The 20,634-nt window shown below is 49.7% G+C and overlaps 1 protein-coding gene across 4 annotated transcripts in view; it reads right to left on the reverse strand.

The window, feature by feature from the left end:
- The window catches only part of ATAD2B (ATPase family AAA domain containing 2B), a 97,195-nt gene that overhangs the window by 56,662 nt on the left and 19,899 nt on the right, over positions 1-20,634 (reverse strand). For all 4 annotated transcript variants that reach the window (XM_083178623.1, XM_083178622.1, XM_083178621.1 and 1 more), the window contains exons 7-11: positions 20,112-20,231; positions 19,727-19,802; positions 13,315-13,416; positions 11,157-11,268; positions 10,260-10,375 (exon numbers count right to left, since the gene is read on the reverse strand). In XM_083178623.1, coding sequence (XP_083034749.1) covers positions 10,260-10,375; positions 11,157-11,268; positions 13,315-13,416; positions 19,727-19,802; positions 20,112-20,231 — 526 coding nt within the window. The remainder of the gene's footprint in view (positions 1-10,259; positions 10,376-11,156; positions 11,269-13,314; positions 13,417-19,726; positions 19,803-20,111; positions 20,232-20,634) is intronic.

Here is a 20,634-nt window from a genome sequence, read left to right on the forward strand (position 1 = left end):
ATCTCATTGCTTTGCAAACTGTATGCGATGCGATCTAGTCCATCTTGTATACAATAATTGCACCTTTAGTCTCATCCATAGCTTCGTGCCAAGGTGACCGCCCTGATTTTGAGTCTACAGTTAGTTTTAGGGTATCAGCAGAGATCAGTAACTTGTACAACCATGAAAAAACTGGAACTAATAAAAACAGGCCTAGTAAGGAATATATATACCAAATCCGCACAAAATCCATACATAATATCTGCATTACGATTCAATATCCAGAATAATGCTGCTTTCCCACTGCAGACCAGTTTAAAGTACTGGTAATCTTAAATGGTATTTAAAACGGTATTAGCATTCCCACTGCAGCAGATTACCATTTTAAATACCATTTAAGTACCATTCCCATTGCAGTGAACCGTGTATAATGTAGAGTGCCTAACCCCCCCTTCCCCCAGTGTAAAGAGTGCCTAACCCCCCCCCAGTGTAAATAGTGGCTAACCCCCGTACCTGACCTGTGCCCCAACCTCCACTCCCCTTGTACTTACCTGTGGGCAGTGGGGAGGCAGCGGGGGTCATTGCAGGGTCCATGCAGGATACAGGCAGTCCCAGTGCCTGATGAGACCTAGTAGTTCTCACTTTGCGCATATGTAATTAATGCACGTGCATACTAATGAGCCGCTAATTACATATGCAGATGCGCGGGGGGGGAAGCAGGAAGTATCATAGCGGCGCGATAAGCGCTGCTATGATACATCTGCCCCAAGGAGAGATAAACGTCCAGCCAATCACCTGCCAACTGCCATGTTACAGGCTGTGTTTGAAAAAAAGTCAGTAAGGAGCTGATTGGCTGGACGTTTATCTCTCCTTATCATCCTTGCATTTATCTCTTGTTAAGGCTTAATACATCTGTCCCACAGAGAACTGCAGCATCCTCACAGCAACCAGACATAAAATAGCAACAAGTTCCCAGTTTAGGCCGAGACATTGAGAAAGTCGAGGCCAGAGTGCATGTAGCAGCAGGAGCTGTGGAAAAGGCAGGATTAAAATAAATATCCAGAGAGCGTGGCTCCAGCGGACATGTGAGGGGGGCACTTTCTTCCGCTGTTCCCCACTACAGATATCCTGTAAGCCCATCCTGACCGCGTTCACCTGATCCAAACTGCTTGAGGCGGTGGGGATTGGATGTTACTCTGCTACTATGGATCCCCCGAAGATCTCCCCCGCTCTCAAGACTGAGACATCGTGTTTATTCTAGCACCGGCCATATTTGAAAACCCATGCAGTTCCTCTTCCCTGCCTGGGGTGTCACTGTCTGCTGTAGTGCTTCTAGCACTGTGTGGTCTGTATATCAGCACTGATATGCAAACCAGACCTGTGCTAGAAACACCAGAGCAGACAGTGACCCCCCCAGGCAGGGAAGAGTAACTGCATGGGTTTTCAAATATGGCCGGTGCTAGAATGAACACTAGAGACATTCTGTGTTTCTGTATAACAGGGCAGTATTATACTTTTCTGCTGCTTGCTATATGAGGGTCAGGTTTGCCCTACCCAATACCGCAGGTCCACTGCCCCCAATTGATCCATATTGCTGTTATCTTTCAATTGGGTGGGGGGTTAACTAGATTGGTATAGATTAGTTATGATGTAGATGTTTCTATCCTGATGGTTAGGTGGGTATTATATTAGTCTAGCTAAGCACCACTTATTGATTACCTTCTTTCTCGGGGAGGGAGGGTCCAAATAGGTTAGTATAGTTTAGGATATAGTATAGTTAGTGGGGTAGGGGGTTAGATGGTTTAAGGGCTCCAGGTATGGATAAGTTGGGGGTAGGTTACACAGGGTGGGGGGTTTTGGGGTAGGTATGCTTTTGCCTGGTTTTCTGGAGATATTCTGTATCCATGTGATAACCTTGCTCATCCACATACAGCCGTATATTTAGGTTGTATTTCCTCCTGACTGTTTTGCAGTTTTACATTATTGCCCTAACTGCCCTCCTATATGTATGGGGTTTTTTTTGTTTTATGCAAAAATCTCAATAAAAATGATTGAATAGGGGGGGCGTGGCCTAGCGGGCTTACTGAGTGCACGCATCTTAGTGCAGCTCCCGTTGCCCGACTCTCCCAAAAGCCCTAAAAAGCCTTTTAAAAGCCGGTACACCCCGATCCTTCCCTACACCAAGCTGGAGGACTCACCCCTCATAGCTCCGGTCGCGAGATCTGCCGGCTGCACAGCCAGGACGCAGCGCTGCACGCTCCCACAGGCTGCGGCCTGGGACTGGGCTGAAGCCGGGGGCTAAAGTACTGACCCCCCCCCCCCCGCCGGAAGCGCGCATCGCGGAGGATCCCCTGCGCCGCCCTGCACACAGAGAGGCTTGCCACCTCCTGCCCTGCCACAGATTACCCCCGCAGGCATACCTGAAAGCTCGCCACCCGCCGCTGCCTCCTGAAGGACCGTGCCCCGGCGAGCGGAGGTGAGACGCGGCGGGAGCCTGGCCTGAAGTACCAGACAGGTGAGGAGGGAGCCAGATAGGGGATGGAGGGCTGCAAGTGACCCCACAGACAGGCTGGGACCCCACAGCCATAAAGGCACGCCCGCCATTATAAGCCTCTTCACCAGCGGGCCCTGTACTGCCCTATAAGAATTGAGTGGGACCTACTCCCCAGGCCTGTAGGAGACAACAAACGAACTGAGACATTACAGAGGAGGGGGCCCCGGCTCAGCTGAAGAGAGGTACCCCAAAGACATAGCGGTCACCTCGCCTGAGATTAAGACCCTATATAACAGGGGATTGTAAAGGAAAGACATTTTGCTCTGCTTCCACGGGCATCCCCAGTACTCTGGTTATCCTGGATCGCCATCTAGTGGGGAAAGTGAATATAACACCCTGATATACTCTTGTTTTGAATCATCCCATACCTCTTTATATAGAACTTGCTTGCAGACCTGTTGTGTATTGGATAATTCTGCTCCACAAGGAGGATACCCCTCAATAGACCCTTACTCACGCAGACACTCCTCACAGGAGTGCCCCTGAGTGGAGCCTCCAACCCACTGCCGACAAACCATTTTAGCAATAATGATCTGACAATAACAGAGACCCGCAGACCATGACCCCCTAAGCACCCATACAGTATGGGGTGGTGCAGTCGCTAGTCTACCACCAGGCTAATCATACATCACAGCTCCTCCAATGGTACAGTACATTGACAAGGCTATCCACACGTCCACCTTCTTCTAATATCACGTCCACTTATGGGGAAAACCAAGAGAAGCTCGCAGGCACCGGTGTCTAAGAACCAGAGCGACAGTCAAGCTCAACCCAATATCTTCCGATATCTCACGCAGGGTCCTGGGACCACTATCGACGAGACCCAAGCGCCATCAGGCCGCTCGCAGTCACCACAGGACCCCCTTCAGATGGATTCCCTAACGAATCCCTCCGCTTCACAGAACGCAGAGGTCACGCTGACAGAAGTCCTAACATACCTCCGCACCCTACCAACCAAAGCGGACCTCCCATCCAAGAAAGATTTTCTAGACTTGGAACAATCACTACGCGAATCAATTAAAATAGAAGTCTCGACAATCCAAACTGACCTGAGGCAGACGACGCAACGAGTCTCAGACCTGGAAGATCAAACCGAAGACATCGCCAACTATCAGGACAAACTCTACGAAATCGCCGCCACCCATGCCCAAGAACTGGCAACTCTCCAACGGCGTGTAGATGATATCGATAACAGAGGGAGGAGAAACAACTTACGGATAAGAGGCCTTACAGAGGATATTCAGGGCCCGGGCATCGTAGACGCGCTCACGAAAATCTTCAATGAGATAACTGGCGCCATACCGGATAATCCCATCGTTTTTGACCGAGCTCACCGAGCCCTGAGACCCCGCGGGCTGCAACCCGATAAACCCAGAGATGTCATCTGTCGGCTACACTACCACAGAGAGCGAGAAGACATCCTAAATAAGGCCCGAAAATTAGAATCCATTGAATTTAACGGTGACAGAATCCAAATATTTCCGGACCTCTCATGGAGTACCCTCCAACAGCGACGCCTTCTCAAACCCCTTACTGATCTACTTAAGCAGAAGAACGTCAGATTTCGCTGGGGCTTCCCACTGAGTATTCAGGCATCTCACGAAGGTAAACTGGTGACTTTACAAACTCCAGAGGACTTGGACTCATTCTGTAGAGCTCTGGGTATCTCCAGACCACACCTCTCTGAATGGATACAACTAACAAAACGGCTGGACCCCCCGCACCCTCCGCCCGGTCGCACACGCTGGCACAAGGTGGGCGAGAATGCCGGTGCAGCTGTACCTATTGGTCTGACCCAGCCTGACGCAGTGCCTTGAAAATGGCCCCTCTCTAACGCACTGAGCCATAACTAACGAAAGAGAGTCGAGTTCTCTTATTTAACTGTTTCGTTCCTAGTTATAAGTTCAACCTATTGAAAGGGTCTTGGACCTCCTCTGTTACTGCTAATGTTAGGACACCTTGGTCCCTTCAAAACATACATAGGATGTACTAGGTGATTAGGGGAAACTTTAGGTAAATCATTAGTAGTATGATAGTTCTTAAACAGTTCAAACCCCCTTAGACCGAGACACCTAGGCCCTCTTTTCTCCCCCAAGGATATATGAGAGGTTTCCCTATTTGATACGGAATCTCCCCGTAGTAAAAGTTTAGGTTTTCCCCCGACCCCACTAACTAAGGAATCACCGGGCTCCGCCTTATCCAACACCACCAGCTCCCCTCATCCTTATCCACCACGCTCTAATGAGTAGTGTCTCGTAAACTGAAAGGGGGAAAATTAATAAGTGTACCCTGCCCCAAGGATCTCCTTTCCCTAGTGGGAAACCACACTTGCTAGAAATGGATAGCCCTTAGTTAGAATATTCTGTGTACTAATAAGTGATATAATGTTAAGTATTTTATATAATAGTTTTGTTTTGTTTTTGTTTGTTTTTTTTTGTTTTGTTTTTTTTTCCCCTTTTTTGCTCTACCCACGCCTGGTGGAGACTGCGGGCACTTACCCCAGTTCGGGTGAGCCACATTTTCCTTGGACTATGATGCCCAACGCCGGCATCACCAGTTCCAACAGTGGTTTAACACTTTTCTTGTTGAAAATTTGTAAATTACTAACTTTTTCAAATGTCTCTTTTTTCATTCCCCTCTCCTCCTCCCCCCTCTCTTCCTCCCCCCCTTCTCTCCCTACACCCAGGGACCGCTCCACCTCAAAACATCTTGGTAAGATCTGGACAAGGTATGTAAAACAGTGCGCTAAATAACCTTAACATGCCGCAACCCAACACAATGTCACTTAACTTTTGTTCCCTAAATGTGAAAGGGCTTAATGTGCCAGAGAAAAGGTCTTCTTTAGTTAGAGAACTCAGAGCCAAAAAAATTGATGTAGCTTTTCTACAAGAAACGCATTTTAAATTGGGTTCCTCCCCTAGATTGACTAGCCACCACTACCCCTTAGTATACTCTAGCAGTAACTCCATGGGGAAGTCCTTGGGGGTCTCCCTGTTACTATCTCGCAGAATACGGCCCACTGACATCACACACCACGCCTTAATAGAGGGACGTTGCCAAATATTGAAATGCTCAATATCCTCACAAAAATACACATTTGTGAATGTGTACTTTCCCAATACTAGACAAAGACAATTCTTTGGTAGGATCCTGCGTCTTATTGAGCCATTCAGAGAAGGCTGCCTCATGATAGGTGGGGATTTCAATTGGTCATTAGATCCTCTGCTGGATTGCAACCCAACCCCTAGTTCCCTTCGTGTACGGGACCATCGAAAAATTAAGCAACTTTTACACGATCATCAACTGATAGACGCATGGAGGATTCTCAACCCCTCAACTAGGGACTACACTTTTTTCTCATCCCCTCACTCAGTTTATTCTCGCATAGATTATTTCTTGGTAGATCATCAGTTCCTCCAACATTTTACATGTAGCGAAATTGGCCCGATCACCTGGTCAGACCACGCCCCTATCTACATCACAATGAAAACCCCATCCCCTTCCCCCCGCCCTTGGACCTGGCGGTTTAATGAACTCCTCCTATCCGACGTCAGATTCAAAAAGGAACTAGCCACGTCAATTACTGAGTATATCACCAACAATGATAATGACCTAACATCCCCAATAACGATATGGGAAGCACATAAATGTGTAATTAGGGGAAAGTGTATACAGTTGGGGTCCTTAATGAAGAAGGAGAGGGAGGCAAGGAAGGTGAAACTAATCGAACAAATAAAATCCTTAGAGACTTCCCATAAATCCACACTCTCTCCAGACACGTTAAAAGAATTGACTGAAGCCAGATCGATGCTCAACCAATTAATACGGGATAGAACTAAACTTGAGCTGCGCAAGTGCAGGCACAAATACTACCTCTGGGGGAACAAACCCAGCTCCATGCTAGCGAGGGCCCTAAGAGACCAAAGAGCGCAGGCTTACGTACAGAGTGTAGCAGACACGGAGGGGAAAAAGGTCCACACCTTCTCCCAGATAGCAAAAGCTTTTGAGGAATATTACACTCGGCTGTATAATTTAAAAAGTGACCCCTCTCCATCAGACAAACTCTTATTTAAACAAAAGATCAACAAATATTTAGCATCTGTACAATTTCCTAAACTCTCTGATGCAGATCTGACCTTACTGGAGAGACCATTTACTATAGAAGAGTTAGAACAAGCCCTGTCCAACACCCCCTCTGGAAAGAGTCCAGGCCCAGACGGGTTCCCGGTAATTTACTACAAATCTTTCAGTTCGACACTGATGCCCCTCTTCCTAAAGGCTTGTAATGCCATCTCTGGAGAGAAGATTTTCTCCCCGCAAAGTCTAGAGGCCCATATCTCTATCATCCCAAAAGAGGGAAAGGACCCCGCTCAGTGCTCGAGTTACAGGCCCATCTCACTTTTAAACACAGACCTGAAATTATTTGCCAAACTTCTTGCCTTAAGGCTTGGACCCCTTCTCCCGGAGGTGGTACACGGGGACCAGGTGGGCTTTGTTGCGGGTAGGGAAGCAAAAGATAACACAACCAAGGTGATTGATTTAATACACTTTGCGAAGCTTGGGGAAGCCCACGTGGTCCTCCTGTCCACTGACGCTGAGAAGGCATTTGATAGGATAGACTGGACCTTCATGGAAACCCTCCTGGAACACATGGGATTGGGCCCAAGCTGTCTCCATCGTATAATGGCCTTATATAGCACCCCCACGGCCCGAGTCCGGGTCAATGGAGCCCTATCGAACCCAGTCAGGATCCGGAATGGCACCCGCCAGGGCTGTCCCTTATCTCCCCTAATTTTCGTATTATGTATGGAGGCCCTGGCGCGTGCGATACGGATGAATGAAGACATTAAAGGTGTTCGGGTCGGCAGACATGAGCATAAACTGGCGCTATATGCGGATGACCTACTGGCATCCATCTCGAATCCAACCACTTCGCTGCCGTCGCTGATGTTGGAATTCGAGAAATTCGCACTTCTATCTAATTTCAAAATCAATTTCGCCAAGTCTGTAGCCCTGAATATATCAGCCCCACATGGCACAGTGGAAGGTCTAAAACGGGCCTTCCCCTTCCACTGGCATCCAACGCACATCAAATACCTAGGGGTCTTGTTGTCCAAAGACAATTCAAACCTGTACCAGCTCAACTTTGTGCCCCTGCTCGCCAGCTTGAAAACCTCAATTTTAAAATGGTCAGCACTTAAACTATCCTGGTTGGGCCGAATTAACACAATAAAAATGAACACCCTCCCAAAAATATTATTTCTGCTTCAAGCCCTCCCAATTACAATACCCCCCTCCTTCTTCAGGGAACTACAAACTATCGTAAGTAAATTCATTTGGGCGAACCGCAGGCCTAGGATATCTCAAAAAGTTCTTGTCCAAAGTCGTGACAGAGGTGGCCTACAACTCCCCCACTTCCTCAGCTATTACCACTCGGTTCACGTTACCAGAATTGTGGAAATGTCCAGACCTATACCATCCAAACAGTGGCCGGCTATTGAGGGTCACTCAGTGGGGGTATCCCCAAAGGTTCTCCCGTGGCTCCGGAAGATCCCACTGGTAAAGCACCCCACCCTGACCCCTACACTCTCCTGCTGGGGCAAGTATAGGAATCTGCACTATTTTGACCCGGGTGTGACGCTCCTCACTCCGTTAATTAATAATCCTGAATTCCCTCCGGGATTCAAATTACGGAACCTCTATAATCGCTTTTCAGTGGAGGTGTCCCACCTGGGTCAATTGGTAGATAGGTCTGGCCTACGTTCCTTTGAGGACTTGCATAGAGATTTTGGTCTCCCGACAGGTCTCTTTTGGTTCTACCTCCAGATCAGACATTATATCTCCTCCCTCCCTAAACGAAACCAAGGCTGGGAACCAACTCCCTTTGAATCACTAATACTCTCCAGGGAGACCCCAAAACACTTGATCTCCAAAATTTATCAGATATGTCTTAGTAACCTGCCAGACCCAATGCCTGCATATACAGGGGCATGGCACAAGGAGCTGGGCCGAGAGCTGTCGGAGGACCAATGGAGTAAAATATTTCAATTTGTCTCTGCATCTTCCTCTTCTATCCAAACACTAGAAACCCAGTATAAGATACTATCTCGCTGGTACAGATGCCCTTCCATACTACATAAAATGAATAATGCCCTCTCGGAGTCCTGCTGGAGGTGCGACCAACACACTGGCACTCCCCTGCATATTTGGTGGACTTGCCCAGTTATCCAAGAATACTGGCACCAGATCCATACCGTTTCAGAAAAGATCATTAATCACTCCCTCCCTTTCAGCCCCGAATTCTGGTTATTCAGTCTTATGGATATGCCCATCTCCCGATACAAAAAATCCCTAATTAGGCATCTGATGAATGCGGCTAGAGCGGTCATTCCCTGCCACTGGAGATCCAGCAGGGCCCCTCCCATTATGCACTGGTTTCGTAGAATAGATTTATATATGTCAATGGAGGACATGTCGTCCTTTCTGAAAGGTACACCACAGACATTTACTACTACTTGGTTGAGCTGGCTCACCTATAAAGAATCTGCAGACTATTCCCATCATACCACACAAAGCCAGATCACTGAGGTGTAAAGTCCCCCTGGGTGAAACCCCTCCCCCCCCACCTGACCTCCCCCATCCTCCCTTCTCCCCCCCTTTCCCTCTTCTTTTCTCTACTCTCTCTCTAATACCCCTATTTTCTTTCAAATCTGAACATCTTATTTTAAGGACTAGTTACGCTGCCAATACTTATTTGCTGACTATGTCTATAATGTTTATTGCAAAACTAATGCTGCATTTATTTTTGTAATTGTCTTTAATGTTTATGTGGCACAGTTGCATTACTAAGATGTACTGTGATTTTCCTTAATAAAACTGATTGCATAAAAAAAAAAAATGATTGAATAAAAAAAAAAAAAATCCAGAATAGAGAAGGGCAGTGACTTCAACCCTTACTTCTCATTCACATAACAGGGAAAGTACGGCCATTGAAGTATCTTCAAGCTTATCGAGGAGCCTTTGTGTGGTAGCATGAACAGCCTTAAGGAACAGTAACAGCACAGCACGGTAGTGAAACAATACACCGGCCACCCAGGTGACCCACAGCAATGGAGGCGGCTGGCACACTGCCAAACAAATAAGGAAGAGAGCAGACAGTTGTGGAATTAGAGACTTTAAGCCAACTGGAGAGTCAAGAGAGAGAAATCCTATGTTCAGCTCCGGTCACGTTGTATGATCTGCGTGACTATGCCTGGAGGAAGCAGCAAGATGGCCACGGCCACACCCAAAGTATAGGGGGGGGGTCCAGCTCCATGCTGAGATAGAGGTAAAGCCCTAGCAGGGAAGAAAAATAACAAGGGGAGGAGTGAGGTTATACACCACCAGGTGGGCGGTCCCTAGGAAAGCATCCGGTCTAAACTAGAGGAGAGGGATGATGACCCAGTGTCACGGCTGCCATGGGGATCGTAGAAAAAACATTAATATATAAAATCATGTAGGTAGTGTGTTTTAGTCCCTAAATCATGACATTAGGTAAACAAAAAACTCAATGAAAAGTCACCTTTGGTAGATATATTTCTAAAGCTAGGTCCACAACAGGCTAAAATGTCATATAGAAAATGTAGATATTCTGTGACACATTCATGTGTGACACTAACTCAATGCTGTGGGAAACCAGTAACAATACTACAACATAACATAATAAGGGAAACACACGGCGGCTTACCTGGGGGGCTGGATCTTAAACTTCTCAAAGATCTCTGGGTATAGGAGGGGGAAAACGACCATTTCTTTCAAAGCGTAAATGTGCTGACTGAGACCTCCGACGCTATCGAACCGCACCTGGAAGAGGAGGAAAGCGGCAGTCAGCGCAGTAGGACGTAGCAGTCATTCAGATCTTAGTCTGTTTGCTCTACAGCACTGACGAGTCACATCAGTGCCCTTTCCATCAGTCAAGTCACAACCTACACAAAGGCTGGGCTCTGGCATCTGAAATCCAGTGTATAATACCGATGTAGCAGTGCGCATTATTGTTGCGATAAGGCCGTTCCGCCTGATTAGATAAAGTGGAAGGTAATAACGCACCAGCCAATCCGCTGTGTTTACAAAAATTACAGTTGGGAGTTAATTGGCTGGTGCGTTCTCACCTTCCACTTTATCTATATGCCAGGCGTAATACATCTGCCCCATTATTACATATCTCCTAAGACTAGTTGATATGCCTTCCCCTCACTGGTGATGGGGCAGAACATCTCCTAAATGGCAGAGTTCCAAGGGAGAAACACACAGCCCTTCTGCCAGGGGCGAGGAGGCGGAGGGCTGGACAGACAGGAGAGTACAGCTGAGCAGAGGGGATTGCTGAAGATCAGATACACCGTGAGTACAGGCACTGGTTCAGCTAGGAATGGCACAGACGCATTTCAGTAATCTATTCCCATGGATAAAGGGAATCTAGAAGTGTCTGGTATCACTGCAGATAATGCTGGCTGGAGTTATTAGTGTATTAAGGCCAAATGTAAACCTGCAAGTAGTGGCACGTGTAGAGATTTCACCCATTTTGCTACAAGATTTCTAGCAGTAATTTTCGGTTTCCTCATAGATGGATTGCGAGTACAGCACTTACCGATCGATCCAAGTTCATGGGGTCTACATCAGCTAGACTGGCTCCGACTTTTACCCGTTCACGAAGGATGCCACTGGCTAGGTCCTCAGCCCTGAGGTTCATGGGCAGACACCTATAAACAAAAGAAAGCCAAGAATGCAGTCAATGTAAAACAGCAGCTGGGTCACACCGAGGGCTGACACCAAAATGCAGACTCCTGCTCTGGTTGAAAAATGCTGCTACAGAATTTCCTTATGTTGTCCCCCTGGCGGTCTGGATCAGCAGTAATACTCTCCCAATCAGGGAGTAAGTGCGCCTGGCAACAATGTACAGCAAGCTGCACGCGCCCAGTGGTGTCACTTTCTTCTGTACTATGAATCTGCACGTCCCCAAGGTGCCCGATGATCACCCCAAAATGGGGGGGGGGGGGTGGGTGTACTGTCAGGAGCAGCAGAGGCGGCGCACAGCGGGTCCACTAGTCCCCCCTTCGTGCCCTCCCGCGGCTCTCCTGCTATGCAGCAGGGCCCGGGAGGCAGGCTGATGGCAGCTGGAGGGCTCTGTGTGAGTCGCAGGTCCCGGCGGCAATAGAGACTCCGGCGCGAGGTCGGCACCGCCTTCTTGGATGAGGGCAAAATCCTCATTAGGCCAGGTTCCGCCTCCCGGCGCTGGTCAGCCAATGACAGCTGCTCCCTAAGGATTTAGGGAGTTTGTCAAGAGCAAAACCAGGGTCAGTGCAAAAAGTTTTCCTAGCTAGCCACAGCTGGAGACGCCTGGCTTACTTCGGCTCATTCCTGCTTCCTCTCTGGTGGTCACTGCCGGTCCTGGAACCTTGCCCTATTTGTCACCGCCTCTCCAGCCCTAACCGCATTTCTGGTCGTGTTTGTCCACCCGCTGAGTGTCACACCAGTATACTCCAATTGTCCGCCACCGTCCACGACTTGCAGTCTCCAATCCGACTCCGGTTCCAGTCCCGTCAACTCTTTACAGACTTTCTTCCATTCATTCATCACGTCTTTCAGGTCACTCAACTGTGGACGCCTCAGGACTCCCTCTTCAACGTAATCAAGTCCATTCCATCTGCAAGTAACTTCCTTCTCCAGTATCAATCATGCGTCTTCTCTCCCACAATCCAGCAGAGACTTCCTCCTCATTCCCACGCAAGAGCGTAATTTTAGGTTAAGGACTTTTCATTAAAGACATTAGTTTGGGGCACTTTACCCTCTATTCTGGTCCAGCTCAAAGTAGTATTTGGGCACTGTTTGTTTCCACGAATTCTAAGCAAGAATGTTGAGTATTACAGACCCCTGTCCTCACCCTGCCAGTGTCGGCATTCCAGACTAGGATGCTGCCAGTGTCGGCATTCCAGACTAGGATGCTGCCAGTGTCGGCATTCCAGACTAGGATGCTGCCAGTGTCGGCATTCCAGACTAGGATGCTGCCAGTGTCGGCATTCCAGACTAGGATGCTGCCAGTGTCGGCATTCCAGACTAGGATGCTGCCAGTGTCGGCATTCCAGACTAGGATGCTGCCAGTGTCGGCATTCCAGACTAGGATGCTGCCAGTGTCGGCATTCCAGACTAGGATGCTGCCAGTGTCGGCATTCCAGACTAGGATGCTGCCAGTGTCGGCATTCCAGACTAGGATGCTGCCAGTGTCGGCATTCCAGACTAGGATGCTGCCAGTGTCGGCATTCCAGACTAGGATGCTGCCAGTGTCACAAGCGGAGGACTGGGAGGGTTTGTGTGGTGCTCAGAAACCACTCTAGGACTAGCAGAGGTATGGTTAAATCGAGCTGGTTTAATAACAGAAGATTTCATATATGTTTCATGCTACACTGTCAAGAATACGGTGGCTGAGAACGGATCTACCATACAGGGACAGGGAATGTTAGCAGGGACCCCCTGCTGTTTAATATGTCCCCAAATGCAACAACAAATTATGGTTTGGGTTTTAAATACCGCTGCATATTTAAATGATCAACTTTTACATTGCAGAGGGATAGGAAATGTTGGGGTACTGTAAGAGGTATAGTGCTTGTGATGGAATAGAGTAAATGTTATCTGCAAGTCTATCAGTGTATATTGTTTTTCCTTTTGAGACCTTTCTATATAAAATAAAGTATAAGCCCTGCGGGATAGTCTTCCCAAGTTACCCCGCAGCATGTCACGGACCACGGTACCTGTTCCTCGCCTTAGCCATGCTCTTAGACTTTCTTCTTTCAAATCGTTCTTCATCTGAAGAGGAGGTGGTGTCGCTGCTGTGGATCGCGTGCTTCTTCCGTCTGCACAATACAACATTGCCAAAGTGTTACAACATAGGGAAGAAGAGAGTGCTGCCACTTACAGTATTGTACATCTTATCCATATCTTAGTGTCCAATAATGCTTTAGGAAACATAGGTACAGCAGGTCCGTCATCCAGTACCCTGGTTACAGGCAGCCATACACCCAGCTCCAGCAGACATGTCACAGTACTGATGGTGGCAGGCAGTCAGTGTGTTGCAGCAGACACCAAGTCCCCTAGTTACAGGCAGCCATACACCCAGCTCTGGGTACACATCACAGTACCGATGGTGGCAGACAGTCAGTGTGTTACAGGCAGCCATACATCCAGCTCAGGGGACATGTCACAGTACTGATGGTGGCAGGTAGGCAGTGTGTTGCAGCAGACAACCAGTCCCCTAGTTACAGGCAGCCACACATCCAGCTCTGGGGACACGTCACAGTACTGATGGTGGCAGGCAGGCAGTGTGTTACAGCAGTCACCCAGTACCCTAGTTACAGGCAGCCATACACCCAGCTCCAGCAGACATGTCACAGTACTGATGGTGGCAGGCAGGCAGTGTGTTACAGGCAGCCATACACCTAGCTCTGGGGACACGTCACAGTACTGATGGTGGCAGGCAGGCAGTGTGTTACAGCAGTCACCCAGTACCCTAGTTACAGGGAGCCATACACCCAGCTCCAGCAGACATGTCACAGTACTGATGGTGGCAGGCAGGCAGGCAGTGTGTTACAGCAGTCACCCAGTACCCTAGTTACAGGCAGCCATACACCCAGCTCCAGCAGACATGTCACACTACTGATGGTGGCAGGCAGGCAGTGTGTTACAGGCAGCCATACACCTAGCTCTGGGGACACGTCACAGTACTGATGGTGGCAGGCAGTCAGTGTGTTACAGCAGTCACCCAGTACCCTAGTTACAGGCAGCCATACACCCAGCTCCAGCAGACATGTCACAGTACTGATGGTGGCAGGCAGGCAGTGTGTTACAGGCAGCCATACACCTAGCTCTGGGGACACGTCACAGTACTGATGGTGGCAGGCAGGCAGTGTGTTACAGCAGTCACCCAGTACCCTAGTTACAGGCAGCCATACACCCAGCTCCAGCAGACATGTCACAGTACTGATGGTGGCAGGCAGGCAGTGTGTTACAGGCAGCCATACACCTAGCTCTGGGGACACGTCACAGTACTGATGGTAGCAGGCAGTCAGTGTGTTACAGCAGTCACCCAGTACCCTAGTTACAGGCAGCCATACACCCAGCTCCAGCAGACATGTCACAGTACTGATGGTGGCAGGCAGTCAGTGTGTTACAGCAGTCACCCAGTACCCTAGTTACAGGCAGCCATACACCCAGCTCCAGCAGACATGTCACAGTACTGATGGTGGCAGGCAGGCAGTGTTACAGCAGTCACCCAGTACCCTAGTTACAGGCAGCCATACACCCAGCTCCAGCAGACATGTCACAGTACTGATGGTGGCAGGTCGGCAGTGTGTTACAGGCAGCCATACACCTAGCTCTGGGGACACGTCACAGTACTGATGGTGGCAGGCAGGCAGCGTGTTACAGCAGTCACCCAGTACCCTAGTTACAGGCAGCCATACACCCAGCTCCAGCAGACATGTCACAGTACTGATGGTGGCAGGCAGGCAGTGTGTTACAGGCAGCCATACACCTAGCTCTGGGGACACATCACAGTACTGATGGTGGCAGGCAGTCAGTGTGTTACAGCAGTCACCCAGTACCCTAGTTACAGGCAGCCATACACCCAGCTCCAGCAGACATGTCACAGTACTGATGGTGGCAGGCAGGCAGTGTGTTACAGCAGTCACCCAGTACCCTAGTTACAGGCAGCCATACACCCAGCTCCAGCAGACATGTCACACTACTGATGGTGGCAGGCAGTCAGTGTGTCACAGCAGTCACCCAGTACCCTAGTTACAGGCAGCCATACACCCAGCTCCAGCAGACATGTCACACTACTGATGGTGGCAGGCAGGCAGTGTGTTACAGGCAGCCATACACCTAGCTCTGGGGACACGTCACAGTACTGATGGTGGCAGGCAGTCAGTGTGTTACAGCAGTCACCCAGTACCCTAGTTACAGGCAGCCATACACCCAGCTCCCGCAGACATGTCACAGTACTGATGGTGGCAGGCAGGCAGTGTGTTACAGCAGTCACCCAGTACCCTAGTTACAGGCAGCCATACACCCAGCTCCAGCAGACATGTCACAGTACTGATGGTGGCAGGCAGGCAGTGTGTTACAGGCAGCCATACACCTAGCTCTGGGGACACGTCACAGTACTGATGGTGGCAGGCAGTCAGTGTGTTACAGCAGTCACCCAGTACCCTAGTTACAGGCAGCCATACACCCAGCTCCAGCAGACGTGTCACAGTACTGATGGTGGCAGGCAGGCAGTGTGTTACAGGCAGCCATACACCTAGCTCTGGGGACACGTCACAGTACTGATGGTGGCAGGCAGTCAGTGTGTTACAGCAGTCACCCAGTACCCTAGTTACAGGCAGCCATACACCCAGCTCCAGCAGACGTGTCACAGTACTGATGGTGGCAGGCAGGCAGTGTGTTACAGGCAGCCATACACCTAGCTCTGGGGACACGTCACAGTACTGATGGTAGCAGGCAGTCAGTGTGTTACAGCAGTCACCCAGTACCCTAGTTACAGGCAGCCATACACCCAGCTCCAGCAGACATGTCACAGTACTGATGGTGGCAGGCAGGCAGTGTGTTACAGCAGTCACCCAGTACCCTAGTTACAGGCAGCCATACACCCAGCTCCAGCAGACATGTCACAGTACTGATGGTGGCAGGCAGGCAGTGTGTAACAGGCAGCCATACACCTAGCTCTGGGGACGCGTCACAGTACTGATGGTGGCAGGCAGTCAGTGTGTTACAGCAGTCACCCAGTACCCTAGTTACAGGCAGCCATACACCCAGCTCCAGCAGACATGTCACAGTACTGATGGTGGCAGGCAGGCAGTGTGTTACAGGCAGCCATACACCCAGCTCCAGCAGACATGTCACAGTACTGATGGTGGCAGGCAGTCAGTGTGTTACAGCAGTCACCCAGTACCCTAGTTACAGGCAGCCATACACCCAGCTCCAGCAGACATGTCACAGTACTGATGGTGGCAGGCAGGCAGTGTGTTACAGGCAGCCATACACCCAGCTCCAGCAGACATGTCACAGTACTGATGGTGGCAGGCAGTCAGTGTGTTACAGCAGTCACCCAGTACCCTAGTTACAGGCAGCCATACACCCAGCTACAGCAGACATGTCACAGTACTGATGGTGGCAGGCAGGTAGTGTGTTACAGGCAGCCATACACCTAGCTCTGGGGACACGTCACAGTACTGATGGTGGCAGGCAGTCAGTGTGTTACAGCAGTCACCCAGTACCCTAGTTACAGGCAGCCATACACCCAGCTCCAGCAGACATGTCACAGTACTGATGGTGGCAGGCAGTCAGTGTGTTACAGCAGTCACCCAGTACCCTAGTTACAGGCAGCCATACACCCAGCTCCAGCAGACATGTCACAGTACTGATGGTGGCAGGCAGGCAGTGTGTTACAGGCAGCCATACACCTAGCTCTGGGGACACGTCACAGTACTGATGGTGGCAGGCAGTCAGTGTGTTACAGCAGTCACCCAGTACCCTAGTTACAGGCAGCCATACACCCAGCTCCAGCAGACATGTCACAGTACTGATGGTGGCAGGTCGGCAGTGTGTTACAGGCAGCCATACACCCAGCACTGGGGACACGTCACAGTACTGATGGTGGCAGGCAGGCAGTGTGTTACAGGCAGCCATACACCCAGCTCCAGCAGACATGTCACAGTACTGATGGTGGCAGGTCGGCAGTGTGTTACAGGCAGCCATACACCCAGCTCCAGCAGACATGTCACAGTACTGATGGTGGCAGGCAGGCAGTGTGTTACAGGCAGCCATACACCTAGCTCTGGGGACACGTCACAGTACTGATGGTAGCAGGCAGTCAGTGTGTTACAGCAGTCACCCAGTACCCTAGTTACAGGCAGCCATACACCCAGCTCCAGCAGACATGTCACAGTACTGATGGTGGCAGGCAGGCAGTGTGTTACAGCAGTCACCCAGTACCCTAGTTACAGGCAGCCATACACCCAGCTCCAGCAGACATGTCACAGTACTGATGGTGGCAGGCAGGCAGTGTGTAACAGGCAGCCATACACCTAGCTCTGGGGACGCGTCACAGTACTGATGGTGGCAGGCAGTCAGTGTGTTACAGCAGTCACCCAGTACCCTAGTTACAGGCAGCCATACACCCAGCTCCAGCAGACATGTCACAGTACTGATGGTGGCAGGCAGGCAGTGTGTTACAGGCAGCCATACACCCAGCTCCAGCAGACATGTCACAGTACTGATGGTGGCAGGCAGTCAGTGTGTTACAGCAGTCACCCAGTACCCTAGTTACAGGCAGCCATACACCCAGCTCCAGCAGACATGTCACAGTACTGATGGTGGCAGGCAGGCAGTGTGTTACAGGCAGCCATACACCTAGCTCTGGGGACACGTCACAGTACTGATGGTGGCAGGCAGTCAGTGTGTTACAGCAGTCACCCAGTACCCTAGTTACAGGCAGCCATACACCCAGCTCCAGCAGACATGTCACAGTACTGATGGTGGCAGGCAGTCAGTGTGTTACAGCAGTCACCCAGTACCCTAGTTACAGGCAGCCATACACCCAGCTCCAGCAGACATGTCACAGTACTGATGGTGGCAGGCAGGCAGTGTGTTACAGGCAGCCATACACCTAGCTCTGGGGACACGTCACAGTACTGATGGTGGCAGGCAGTCAGTGTGTTACAGCAGTCACCCAGTACCCTAGTTACAGGCAGCCATACACCCAGCTCCAGCAGACATGTCACAGTACTGATGGTGGCAGGTCGGCAGTGTGTTACAGGCAGCCATACACCCAGCACTGGGGACACGTCACAGTACTGATGGTGGCAGGCAGGCAGTGTGTTACAGGCAGCCATACACCCAGCTCCAGCAGACATGTCACAGTACTGATGGTGGCAGGTCGGCAGTGTGTTACAGGCAGCCATACGCCCAGCACTGGGGACACGTCACAGTACTGATGGTGGCAGGCAGGCAGTGTGTTACAGCAGTCACCCAGTACCCTAGTTACAGGCAGCCATACACCCAGCTCCAGCAGACATGTCACAGTACTGATGGTGGCAGGCAGGCAGTGTGTTACAGGCAGCCATACACCCAGCTCTAGGGACACGTCACAATACTGATGGTGGCAGGCAGGCAGTGTGTTATAGCAGACACCCAGTCCCCTAGTTACAGGCAGCCATCCACCAAGCTAAATCAGACAGCGTTTCATTAGCGATGGGTTCTCAAGTACACAGGTAAAATAACCGCAAAGATCTCAGAGCAATTTGTAGGCATGATGACATTTGGCTGATATGTCGCCACCTAGAGCCGCTGAGTGGTGATGCAGTCACACAGTTGTCTTGAAGCCAAGTACAGACTTGTGCAGGGGATACGGTCATTAAATTGATGTGCATTGGGTCAACCACAGAAGGTAGACAGGCCTGAAGTCGACACCTGAAATAGGTCGACAGGGTTGGAAGATCGACACAATCATTAGGTAGACAATGGGAAGGTCGACATGAGTTTTTGACTTTTGTTTGAGCAGACATGTGCCGACGGGTGGTATTTCATGCTGTATAACCCACTATGGTATGGTGGTGCGCTGAGCGAGGGAAGGTACCGTGCCTGAAGCATGGCGAGCAGAAGCAGTACACTTAGACGTGTCCATGTTGACTGTCGACATTGACAAAAATATTGAAAACTCATAGCCGACCTAATGCTTGTGTCGACCTATTTCAGGTTTTGGCCTAAGGCAAGCATGTCCAAGCTATGGCCCTCCAGCTGTTGTGAAACTACACATCCCAGCATGCCTTGCCTTACTTTTAGCATTCCCTAATAGCAAAACTGTGGCAAGGCATGATGGGACTTCCACAACAGCTGGAAGGCCATAGTTTGGACATGCCTGGTTTAAGTCCTATCAACCTTCAATGGTCAACCCGATGCAGGAGGAACCAATGCCCCATATCCTTACACAGGAAGACTACGACACTGAACGCAACTCTGCAGGAAACAATATTCAGACAGCCGACCTGTTCCATATAAGCCGGACCGTCCATCAACAAGCGCCACGTGGTTTTGTCCTCTATAAATGGCCTCACTATCACAAGAACTGAGAGGCGCAATGTTATCTTGTGGGAAGGGCGCACATACCGGATATGGCTTCTTCTTGCAGGAGATCGGTGTGTATCAAACAAAGTGCTTTGTCTCTTCTTCTGATGTGCTGGCTCTAAAACACAAATCAAAATATAAGCGTATGATACCCATGTATATGTGAGTGCAGCTCAGAACCATCCACATATGTAAGCAACACTGCTAACATGCGAACAGAAGAAAACACGGCGGATAGATTTTAAGAATATATGTATTTTAACGTTATGCCACCAGAGGGCGCTATTTTACGTCAAGCTCTCCAATCTATAGTCCTTGCTGATGGTTCTAACCTTCCCGGCTTGTCCTGTATCTATGACTTATGCAGCCTAGAAGTCATTTTGGCCGTGCGCCTACATTTCATTAGGTACGAAATTACATTACCTACCAATAGGGGGCGCTTGATACCTCTCCACAGTTTTCCTTTGCCTTAAGTTATACGGCCGATCATTTTCTTCTCCTTCTACCTCCGCTTCTTCATCCCCGTCTTCTCCTTCTTCTGGGGATTCTGCAGACATAAAGCCGTGTTAGTTGTTTCTCAGTAGCCTGCAAACCACCTCACAAAGAACAATTTAGGTGCAGGGGTGTGGATCAACAGTGTCAATGGGTTGACAGGGTTAAAAGGTCGACATGAAACCGGTTGTAAAAATGTTTTGTATTTGTTTTTTTTGTATGTATTACCATATATGACCCAAATTATTAGAAACGCACCCTGATGTCCCATCAGTTCTAAATGTGATGGTTTGTGACATGGATAAAGATTTTAAGTAGTGTGCAGACCACAGTCATCAACCTGTTCGTACTGCCTACCTTTTTACATAGCCACCTATTGCTACCCGACGGCCAATTGACGGCCGGTCTTTTATGCGCCAGCCCTAAAGCCTGCACCGCGGACGATATCGTGTACAATA

This window comes from Crinia signifera, chromosome 3 (genome assembly GCF_055691185.1).
Source record: "Crinia signifera chromosome 3, ASM5569118v1, whole genome shotgun sequence".
NCBI classification, from domain to species: Eukaryota; Metazoa; Chordata; class Amphibia; order Anura; family Myobatrachidae; genus Crinia; species Crinia signifera.